Source organism: Halichoerus grypus, chromosome 11 (genome assembly GCF_964656455.1).
Source record: "Halichoerus grypus chromosome 11, mHalGry1.hap1.1, whole genome shotgun sequence".
Classification (NCBI taxonomy): Eukaryota; Metazoa; Chordata; class Mammalia; order Carnivora; family Phocidae; genus Halichoerus; species Halichoerus grypus.
In genome coordinates this window covers 10925668-10937111 of record NC_135722.1, presented here as the reverse complement: position 1 = coordinate 10937111, position 11444 = coordinate 10925668, and the positions used below count along the sequence as shown (strand labels likewise).

The 11444-nt window shown below is 42.4% G+C and overlaps 1 protein-coding gene across 1 annotated transcript; it reads right to left on the bottom strand.

Annotated features, from left to right (window-relative positions):
- Positions 1-380: 380 nt before the first annotated feature.
- Positions 381-10807, bottom strand: LOC118547254 (membrane-spanning 4-domains subfamily A member 6A-like). Its single transcript, XM_036110618.2, has 7 exons — positions 10633-10807; positions 9018-9176; positions 7551-7685; positions 6345-6401; positions 3527-3736; positions 1545-1646; positions 381-740 (listed from the first exon to the last, which is right to left on the bottom strand). The coding sequence occupies exons 2-7, from the start codon at positions 9147-9149 to the stop codon at positions 645-647; spliced, it is 732 nt and encodes a 243-aa protein (XP_035966511.1). The 5' UTR covers positions 9150-9176; positions 10633-10807; the 3' UTR covers positions 381-644.
- Positions 10808-11444: the final 637 nt, after the last annotated feature.

Below are 11444 nucleotides of genomic sequence, written 5' to 3'. Positions count from 1 at the left end.
TCTTAAAAAAAAAAAAAGATTTTATTTTGAAGCCACTTACTTACACAGCTCCTGAGCCTTAACTGTGGGGGGCTTGTCTGCATGCTGTAATGAGGATAACCATGTGATGCAACATCAGTGTCTACCATAGAAGAGTCTGAACACCACCATTACTCAGTTAACTTCTGTTGACAATTAAGGAGGACAAGAAAGAGTTGTCTCTTTTACTTCACCATGACCCCTGAATACACAATTCTGTCTAGTTTCTTGGGAAATGTCTATTTGGCAGTCTAGGCAATGGTAATTTACACATTTACACTTTTCCTAATGGCAAATCAAGAGACCCCCATTGAACACATATATTCAATAACAAGAAAACAAAGATATATAATTTTTCCTACATCTTGTTTATTGAATAATTTAGATAGCACAAGCTGAATATTGCTACAATTTGTGTCAAAGAAAAACAGAATTTTATGAAATTTAATGAAACATGTTATGTTTTTGTGGTCTTTTAAATTACAGCATCCTTTTAAAGATATATATTTTCAATGTTCATTATAAAAAAGCCTACATTTCAGAGAATTCAAACTTTGCTTTCTTGAGTTTCTTTGGTTGGTTTTTATATATCATCAAAAAACCAAATTTCTGATGAATAATTTCCCCTAGGAAGTCAATAGTTCTTCATATCCAGGGTCAGAAAATGCTTTTGCGGGTATGCTGGATTTATGCTTGTAACTCTGAGGCAGGAAAAGCACACTCTAAAAGAAACAAAATATGTTAGTTTCTTCAGATGCTTGTTCTTCATATGTTAGTTCTTCAGACTTTACTCAGGTACAGGCTTGATGCCATTTCCTCCATCTTTGTGTATATATATACATTGTATACAAGATGAGCATAGTATGTCATTAAGTTCTTTAAATAAATGCTGCTCATCAGCTCAATATTCATTCTGCTTTCTGTAATACAATTTTGGATAAATCAAGGCTTTAATTCAGTGAAATGAAGCTATGAGTCTGTGGTGGTGTTAGAGTGCTGTCCCATGGAATTTGAAACAACTATTTTTTAAAAGTATCTTTTAGGTGAAAAAAGAATTTTAAGATCACAGGAAGGCAACACCAGAGCATTAAGGACATTTATCGAATCCAGTCATGTGTGCAAATGCCCTTGACCAAGTCAAGGCTGTTAGAGAGGCTGGGCTGTGGTAGAAAGTGTTCCTGTCTGGAAAAGACACAAACCAAGTTCTGGGGACCTGACTGAGCACAAACTCATACACAATGTTGGGTAAGCCATTAACTTCCAGGTTTCTGCATTTACAAAATAGAAAGATTGAACCAGTCGATTTCCAGGTTCAACCATCCCATTTGGTTAACCCTCAGCCGGTCAGCTACTCAATTGCCATCCGCTTTCCTCATCAGTCTTCCACCCCCATCAAGCTGTCTCCCATGTATATCTCGTGACCGACAACTGCCGACCTTTCTGCCACTCTTGCTGACATCGCTCAACACAGCCCAGAACTGGAGATACACCTGGCAGGATTCAGGGAGGCCGGACAGCACACTCACCCCAGTGAAGTCGGAGTAAGCCTGTTTCCACCAAACCACAGCAGCGAGCACGGCCACGCAGAACTCCAGCACCGTGCAAATCAGCATCACAGACAGAGTTCCCTGAAATTCAGGAAATGCTTACAAGGTTGGCGGTGCTTGAGTCAACCGACGCCTTCATGCCTTGTTCAGTGTTGACGGTAGAGGTGAAGACCGCCTCAACCATCAGAGGATGAAGGAAGAACATCCTCAGCAAGAGAACAATGCTCCTTCCTAGCCTAGCAATTGGCTTCATTTAATCCCTTTGCTTATTTATTCCCTTGAGAGGGGGGATGAGCAGAACTACATCAGCTACACATAACCCACTTTGTACATTGTTTCCTATCCCGCTGAGACATAGCGACATCTGATTACATTGTTCACTCAGTGAGTGACACAGTAATGCCCAGGACTGAGATGGGACAGCCTCCATTCTGGCCTCACCTCTGCCACTTAGTAGTTGTGTGAGCCTGAAGTCTCCACATTCATCAAATGTACAGTGAGATTTCCTTCTCAGAGATACCTGAGAATCAATGAGGTTTTGACCTCACTGGTGCAAGCCCTTTGTAAAAGGCTTTCTTAGCCTTTCTTGATGTCGGTAAGAGAAAGAAAATCAAAGCAATAAACATAGCATAAACAAAGCTGCCTCCATTACTAACAACCCACACCAACTCAAAAAAGATATTATGCCAAGAGACTAGGTTCTACCATTTCTGTCCCGAGTCATCCTTCATGCAGACCCAGCAACCTGATAGACCAGGAGAGACAATGTGATTGCACAAACCTCTAGTCTATTTATGTACAGTTCAAGAGGAAATACAACTTGTTTACATTAATTAGAAACTGTCCTAGCAAGCATGTGCAGTATAATCCCTTTGTTTATAAAGCAAAATTACCCCTCAGGAATTCATACTTTATCCGTTCCACAAATCCTTCCCAAACTTCTCTCCAGAATTTTTCCCAAGGTGGGGCTGCCTCCCCCATGTGTTGGTTTATGCCAATTACTATCAACCTCATTTGCATGTACCTTTTCTCATTATAATATCATGAAGCTGGAGAGAAGCGCCCGGGGCCAGGTCCACAAGGCGTGGCGTGCAAGTGCATGCTTGACCAGCTCTGTTAGCATCTGACCATTCTCCACCTGTGGCCTTGATGTAACTCACTTTTGTGGTTGTGGGACAACAGATACTCCGCAGCCTCTTTATTCTTATGTGCCCGTGTCTTTCCCAGTGTTTTCTAACCATACACATACCCTTTAATTCTCCAACTGAAGACATTATTTCTATTAGCCAAACTTCATTGCTTTCTTTTTTCCAATAATGACAATCATAATCAGTTCCCATTCTCCATCTTCCTACATCTCTTATTTCCCAATTTGATAAGTCCCACTGCTGGAAGTTTTCACAAACAACAATGATGCTGCCTTCTCCCCTGATCAATCCTGTTCATCACTGTGGTCCCCAGAAGTAGAAGAAGCCCTCACCTCCGAGGTCATATTTCCTACTTTCTGCTTCTCAGTGCTGGGCCCAGTGCCCACTCAGACTGAGTTAACACCGCATCACACATACTTTCCATGTTTATTGACCACTTGGGTCTTCCTGCTGTCTTTGTCTTTCTTAAGTTACCATTCCATGTGCCAAGATTTTTGGTTGGACAAACTCCTATTTTATACCTCTAACAACAGAATTACTTTGATTATTAAGAAACTCTATCAACAGTAAGTTTTCGTTTTTCATCATCAACTTGATTTGACATTTACTCTTCCATTCCATCTCACTGGTACGTAACTCCAGAACCTAGGCCCTTCATCTCAGTCAAGCAGTCCCCTGCTGTTCGCATAGCCCTGGCCTTCCCCCAGATGCCCAAACCAGAAAGAATTAGACAGATCTTCAAAATAAGGGATAACAAAAGTCAAGGATTTCAGAAACCTCATAAGATTGGAAAACCTGTCTAAAAATACTTACAGCCAGAGTGGTTTTGGCCATGAAACAGTCATCCTTAGCATATGGGTGCATATAATGGAAAAGTGAATACCCTTCAGGTACTTTGTCCTCTCTGTTCAAGTCACACTTCCAAAAGGCAAGATCCAAAGCAGCCAGGTTGACAGAGAGGAGAATAAAACCCACAAGAGCATATAGAGAGCTCAGAATATTTGCAGCCACACTGCTCTGAACCTGAAAGACAAAGGCTGAGTAAAAATCACTGTCAATGAGCAACACATACCTCTTATCCCTCTTTGCCAATGCACTGCAAAAAACTTATTTTCTTATCTGTGTCCCTCAGGGGATCTAGCATTGGTAGACTTAAACCAGGATGTCTCCCCAGTACTTAGCAACATCTCTGAACCTAGAAAGTAAATCTTGGCTAAGTGAATGAATATATGAAATGTTTCTCCCTAGGCAGGACTTCAGTAGGTGGCAGAGAATATTGCTCTTCTAAATTCTTTTTTTTTTTTTTAAGATTTTATTTATTTATTTGACAGAGAGAGACAGCGAGAGCAGGAACACAAGCAGGGGGAGCAGGAGAGGGAGAAGCGGGCTTCCCGCCGAGCAGGGAGCCCGATGTGGGACTCGATCCCAGGACCCTGGGATCATGACCTGAGCCGAAGGCAGACGCTTAACGACTGAGCCACCCAGGCGCCCCTTCTAAATTCTTTATTCGGGACTGAGAGCAGGGCTCCATGAGGCCGTGCCTGCAGAATCTCCAGAAGAGTACGACCAAAGGCAGTTATGGTTTCTCTCTCCCCCGACTCATTCAGAAACCCCTTGAGGAAGCCATCGGCCACACAGAAGGAGGCAGATGAAACAAGCTATTCCTCCTTGCACACGACCCTCTTAAATGCACACACACTCCCAAGATGAGTGTGGGAACATAGTCCTCAGGCTTAGGTGAGCACTGGAGTGGACAGGCTCTGGTGGGCACAGGCGGGGCTCCATATGAATGAATGTAGCCAGAGCTCTAGCCCCAGGCCCAGGGATGGTATAATATGCTAGCAGCAGCGTGAGGTAAAAGGTCAGACTGGATGTCAGGAAATTGAGGTCCCAGTGGTAGCTTTGCCTGAGACCCTCTCCATTTTCTGGAGTGCTCAGTTCTCTAATTTCACTTCCCTCTCTGGGTTTCATTTCTACATTTATAGGGTGAGTGAGGGGAATAAATAAAATAATCTCAGAAATGTGTTCCCTTCTACCCCAATTCACAGAAGGGGGAATTGATCTAGGATTATCCTGAAACTCTATTTATGGGTAAGTGTAGTTCAGGGCACACCCAATAGCCATAAATTAGAATATTACATAATCCCACCCAGGTTGCTCCTCCTTTAGGGGTTCAGCAGTTGGAGCTTTGGGGGCACGGTAGAGAATAGGCAGGGTGTTTTTCTCCTCCTAACCCCAGTTTCCTAAAATAATGACTAAAGTGTATGCTCCTGGGCCTCCTGATAGCCAGCAACAGTCATGATTTCCAGAGGATATATTTCTTAGAATGATTTAGTTTTGTTCTGGGACAGCATCTTCCCCAGCCCAAAAGGGCTGGTATAATGTGTGACCACAGTAGAATTCACTAAAGGGTAGATGACTCTGGTGAGCCTGAGCATATCCCAAACCCACACCCCATATATCCTTGAGTTTGCTGCCCTATTCACTCTGGTATTGTTCTTCTCTGGGGTAAGAACAACATAAGCTTCCCCCGCAAAATCTAGAAATATTATTCTTGTATTGTGCTACCCAATGTGGTTGTCACTAGCCCCATGGGCTACTCATATTTAATGCAAACTCAAGTAAAATTTAAAATTCAGTTTCTCAATTTCATTAGCCAAATTTCAAGTTATCAGTTGCAACATGTGACCACCAGCCCGGGCAGCATGACTAACTGATTCTCTATCGTCACAGGAAGTTCTACTCGACAGCACTGATCTAGAAGTTTAGAGGCTAGTTGAGGGTTCCAAATGATCAATCTCTAAATTCTGATAAAAAAAGAGATAGATTGACATTATCCTTGAGCACTCTCTCTAATTTCCTGCCGTCTTCAGGAAATATTTGTAAGCAGAACTTCCAAATTGCATTTCTGTGCTACTGTATTATATGGCATTCTCACCCATGACCCTCAACATCAAACTACTTGAGGGACCTAGGATTGAGTGAAGACTTAGTGAATATTTACAGATTAGAAATCTCCCTATAATGCAGCTTTCCTCTCCCTGCCACTCCCAATTCTGGTTTTCCTAGAAGAGTTAAATGCAGGTAAAGTTGTTTTCTTAACCAATACCAATGACTAATGACAACTTTTAGGACCTGAGAGTTCATATTCAAATCCAAGAAAAGTATTAATTTTTAGATCAGATAGATAAAAGAATGAGGGATAAGTGTGCACATAAATAACATTTGACTGGGTTTTCTCAAGCGTTTGGACAGATGGGCTTACACAGTGAATCCACAACAAATAGATCTCTTTATAACATTGTCACCTTCTTTGTTGTTGAAGATCTAAAATTGAAGGCCAGTTACCATTAAAAGGACATTATAAGGAGGCAGACGTTTTCTAGAATAGATTCCTGGGCACTGATCTAGGGCATAGTACAACACCCTGATGAAGAGTATGATTTAGGGTACATGGTTGGAGGAATGTGCACTGGGCAGGAATATCGATGAGCCAGGCTCAGTTCCTGACTCTGCCAAATATCTGCTCTGAAACTTAGTTTCCAACTCTGCAAGGTAGAGAGATTGACCTTGAAGAGTTATTCAGTTTCATTTCGATCCATGAGTTGGGGGTTTTGGTCCTCATACTCACCAAAGGTTTAGTTGACTTTTTCTCCATGATGATTGATAGAATTCCAGAAATGACAAACTACTCAGAAAGGAGAGACAATGGTGAGGTCAGTTTCTATGTATAGGTGAAGCTACAATGTTATTATCATGGTGTTTATGGAAAACTCCTATGGAAACAGTCCTGGGAAACCTTTGATCAACAATGTAAGACCCAATTAATTACATAGATATGACTCTTTTACCCACAGAGTATTCAGAAAAGCATGAACAAAGGCAGATATAAGTAGGAATCTATCCCAGTAAACAAAATGAGGGCCTTAAGAGCCAGGAAAGAAGGTGTTTTTTAAATGACAGAAGAAAGTTTTGGAGTTAGACATTATGTAGAGAAAAATATGAAAGCAATGGTATGGAACAAGAAAAGAGTGGGGGCAGTTAACAGATACGGGAGGACAGAGACATATATTTTAAGTTGGTGGTTCCCCGGCTTAGGGTGGAGTGGCGGCTGAGATCAGACAGAAGACAAGGCTGGATGCAGTGAATCATTAATGCTGTGTTCCGAAAGTCAAAGATACTACTTCACAATATTCATAACCTAATAGATTTGGGACAGTGAAGTAATAGAAAATCCTTTAACAATGGGGAAAAAAACTGGGACAAAACAGAGAGAAGAGAAAAGTTGTAGATCCTACAGCCCCAACATTAAATACTTCAGGTCTGCCTAAATAAAGCCTGGGTCTTCAAAATTGGACAAGGTGCCTCTACCAATGTGGGCTGTGCTTCATGACTTGCTCTCAAAGAGCAGAGTATGGAAAGAGGAAGAAAGAGGAACCTGCCGACTCTACCTCAGCCTCAGGGTCAAGGTTAACGTCATCAGTGACAAATCACATTGATAGCATATGCCCTTGTAGGACACCTCACCTCTCCCCCTTCCACATGAAAATCCATCACAATTAGTCTGAACATGAGAAAAAAATATCAGGTGAACCCAAATTTAGGAACATGTTAGAATTCAAAAACTCCTGGCCAGTGCTACTCAACATCCTCAAGGACAAGTCTGAGAAAGTATAGAGGAGCCGAAGGAGACACAATGATTAATGTAATGTAGTATCTTTGATGGGATCTTGGAATAGATAACAGGACAAACTTGTGAAATCCTCAAGGATTTCTTCCCACCTCTCCTCCCCAAATCTCCCCCGGACCCCCCGTCCTCCTAAGGATCTCTACTCACACACAAGGCTCCTATGAATGGGTAAGCAGCCTTCAACAGGGTGGAAAGCATCAGGGTAAATTGTGGAGAGGAAGGAACAGATACCAAAATAATTCCCAAACTCAACACCATCAGCCCACACAGGATCTGGATGGTCTGTTGGAAGAAGAAGGGAGATGGAGGATTAAAATCAGCATTTGGAAAGGCAAGGCATCTTTATCTCTCCCAGAGTGCTCGCACACTATCACTCTCTGCAGGACCCCAGCAAGGATGCAGACATTGAAAAGCTCTAGAGTGAGAACCCTGCAAAGATGTTTGGAGGAGATGCTGCTGTGCCAAACACAACTACCGTCTCAGGACACCTGGCAAGTGCTCAGCAAGTCTTCAGGCATCTCTGCCTCTCCGCCCTTGTCTGGCTCCCTGCTCCCTGAGAGACTGTTTCCCCCGGCTCTCTGATTCCATTGCTACTAACTCTCCTTCTACCTCTTATAGAACAGGGGACATCTGAAAGCCCTCACACTGCCTTAGCCCTGGTTGTGTGGACGTGCCTCCTTACATCCCACAGACACTGCTGGACACCACAGAGAGCCTGGCCCTCTGGCCAGCTCCTTGACCCCTCCAGTCCATGTCCCTATAGCTGAGGATCTTGGTTTCCAAGTGGCCAAGTTTTCCTCCTTGACAACCACCTCAGATATTTATGGCTCTGTTAACATTTACCAAGCCAAAGTTTTCCAAACATTATGTCCACGAGCCTCGTAGTAATCCACAGGATCGTATAATCCACAAGGCAATCACTCCCACTGGATTCTGCAAACTTAGATCATATAAGTGCAGAAACAATTCCAGGAGGCAGAGCTCTGTAGTTCCCTCCCAGTCCTAGATATATCCTTCCCTCCCTCCCCACTTCGCTCCACAGAGCTTCTTTAATAAATCATGCACAAGAGGAGAGAAGCCGGCAAAAGGCAAATATCTCTGTTCTCAAAAGGGAAGGAGAAAAAAGGGGAAGGAGGTTTATTTTTCTTATAATTTGTGGTGAGGGAAAAATTCCCTTCAAAAAAAAACATCAGTCCGATTATTAAGCATGCAGTTGGTGAACACAGAAAAAAAAGTACCTAAAATATGTAATTATTTGCCATTACTTTTGTAAAAAAAAAATAGATGTACAGCTTTTTGTACATCAATTATTCCTCAATAAGGTGGTTTTTTTAAAAAAAAAATGTTGAGAAGCGTGCTGTTGCAAAAATACAGAAACATCAACAAAAAGTCAATTCTCAGATTCAGAATAGGAGAAATACACTTTTCATATCATCTTATGTCTGGGGAAGGTTCATATGGCCCTCTAGGGGACTTCTATTGGTCTGCGCATCAACCTGGAGTTCCTCTGGCAAAACTTAAGAGCCTCCATACTCATGATGTAGTCCCAAGACTTCAGTTCCTTTCCTGCGCCCCCTCCCCATCCCAGTCCAGCAAGTTCTGAATTGGACTTACCCCAAGAACTTTGACATCTGCCTTTAGATGTTTCTCTAGGCTGTCTTGCCTCTGGTTGGTGGGTTTGGGTTCCTCTGTTTGGGGGAAGTTGATGCCATTTGGTGTCAGAACTATGATGGTCTGCTTGGCCATGGTTGTGATTTGATGGTGCCGCCAACCCTGGAAGAGAAAATAAACTCAGCTCTTAAAAAGTATAGAGCTCTTGAGTCTCCCCAAACTGGGAGCCAGTATTCTCCCATTAGTTCTGACTTAACCTATCCTTTCAGGAAGGAAACTGATAGCATGGAGCTGTGAAAACCACAAAAATTTGGTATCATGAATATTTTTTTGCACAGCATTTGGCACAGTTCATTCATTATAGATAAGAGACACATCACAGGGAAGCAGCAACACCAATCGTGAGAGGTCTCAATGTCCAGAGGCAAATGGTGACAAAAACTTGCAATATGTAGAAATCTCTTTCCTCTAGTTCTACCCACAACAATTGAATTGCCAAATAGTCAGTGAATTACACCCTCAAACTTCCCAGCCAGTCATGAGATGCAGTAAGGGTTCTCTTTGTCAAAGTTTTCCTCTTCAGGTTCTGCACATCTCACACTAACTCTGTTCATTTTTTAGTCCAATAATAATACTTACCAGGACTAACCTTAGGTATTTTTTATCGTATTTTACTGGACATTATCCTGTAATGCCTTTTTTTCTTTTTTTTAAAGTAAGCTCTACACCCAATATGGGACTTGAATTCACAACCCTGAGATCAAGAGTCACATGTTCTACTGACTGAGCCTGCCAGGCGACCCCATCCTATGGCGCATTTAATCTTACAACAACCATGTATGTTAGTTAGTTCTTTAGTTAGCAAAACCATGTCATATTTAGGGAAACTCAGAATTAAAAAGTTTATTATGAATGGAAATAATACTCACTTTGCATATACACATGGCAAAGAGTTAATGCTGAAGAAATACTTGCAGTTATAATGATTACTCAGGCATGTTCACACAAGTGGGGAGCTGTAGGACCGGGGCTGGACCCCAGCTCTCTCTGAGTCTGGAGCCTTTGCACAAGTCATCAGAGCATGCAACCTCTTCGTCTGCACCCCCCCCCCCCACCCCCAGCAGCAGCAGCCTGTGCCTGTGTTGATTCGGTTTGGAGAAGCAGCAGCGTGCAGAAGTATTAGGAACAGGACCTGGAGTCATGAAACCCAGGTTCAAGGCCTGGCCCTCTGCTTGCCTCAAGGACCAATACCTGCGATGTTAGTGGTATTAGCTTATTAGCTGTATTAGCTGTATTAGCGGCGAGCTCAGCTTGGATCTCTGTTCGGGGCACCATTCTCAGCCCAGGGACTGTCCAGTTTGCACAGGGCCCAAGAACATCTAAAGAAGTAAGAACTGTGCTCCCATTAATCACATGACCTCAGGTAAAGGACTCATCAAGAAGACACAGAAAACAGCAGAAGGAGTGAAACCAGATACTCCTTCTCTCTGCTCACTCTATTTCCAAAATACTCTGGTGCCTCTTAACTTCTTTCCATGAGCTTCCAACCAAATATCCCCTCTCAGGGAGGCACAGCAGGGGAGTGGGAAGGTGAAAACAATCTCTCAGCACTGCCTACCTGTGCCTGTGGATCAGCCTGTTGGTTCCAGCTGAGTGCTCACAAACTCCCAGGAGACTGTAACTCTGGGTTCTCACACAGTCCTGTAGAATTTTCTACTTGTCTTCATCTTTTGAAAGTCACCAGCCCTTCCTTAGTCCAGAGTTTACAGCCACACAGGATGTGATACTTACAGATTGTAGATTTGTGAAATGAGCTTGCACTTCCTTTTTGTCCAAACTCCTAGCATCTTCAGAAAAGTCACAAGTAGAACCACCTAATGGCTGGGAGAACGTGGGATTCTTGGATGTGCATTGCCACCCCAATACTTACTAGCTCTGTTATTAAACAAGTCTATGTTCTTCTTTTCAAATCTCTTCAGCAGGGAAACAATATCAACACTGGAGATTTGTTATAAAGTTTAGAGAAAATGTTTATAGAAGGCCTTTACTGCTTCTAAGGAGCATTCGATAATATGTAACTAATAATAGTAACATTGACTGTAATAGTGATATTGATAAATAATAATATCCAATAATATATAGCTAACCATAGTCTGACTATACTTCTTTCAAGGAGCATTCAATAATATGTAGCTAATAATAGTAATAATAGAATATAGAAAGAAATTTTTTTTGTTAATTATGTATATATTTTTTTCCAGTTCCCTGGGCTCTGGACAGGCTGAACCAGCCTCTCAGCACCCACTACCTAGATGCTGCTTGCTACAGAATTATCTTTCATCTCTGACCTCTCTCTAGCAATAGATCCCTGTTCCCTGGACAGGTTGGACACCTCTAGGAAGTGGTGAAACCAGATGGGGGTGTAGTTGG

Coding starts and splice junctions, on each gene's coding strand:
- LOC118547254 (XM_036110618.2), bottom strand. CDS start 9,149: ATGGCCAAGCAGACCATCATAGTTCTGACACCAAATGGCATCAACTTC. Junction 7,686..9,017: donor CAGATGTCAAAGTTCTTGGG/GTAAGTCCAATT, acceptor TTCTTCCAACAG/ACCATCCAGATCCTGTGTGG. Junction 1,647..3,526: donor TGGCCAAAACCACTCTGGCT/GTAAGTATTTTT, acceptor CCTGAATTTCAG/GGAACTCTGTCTGTGATGCT.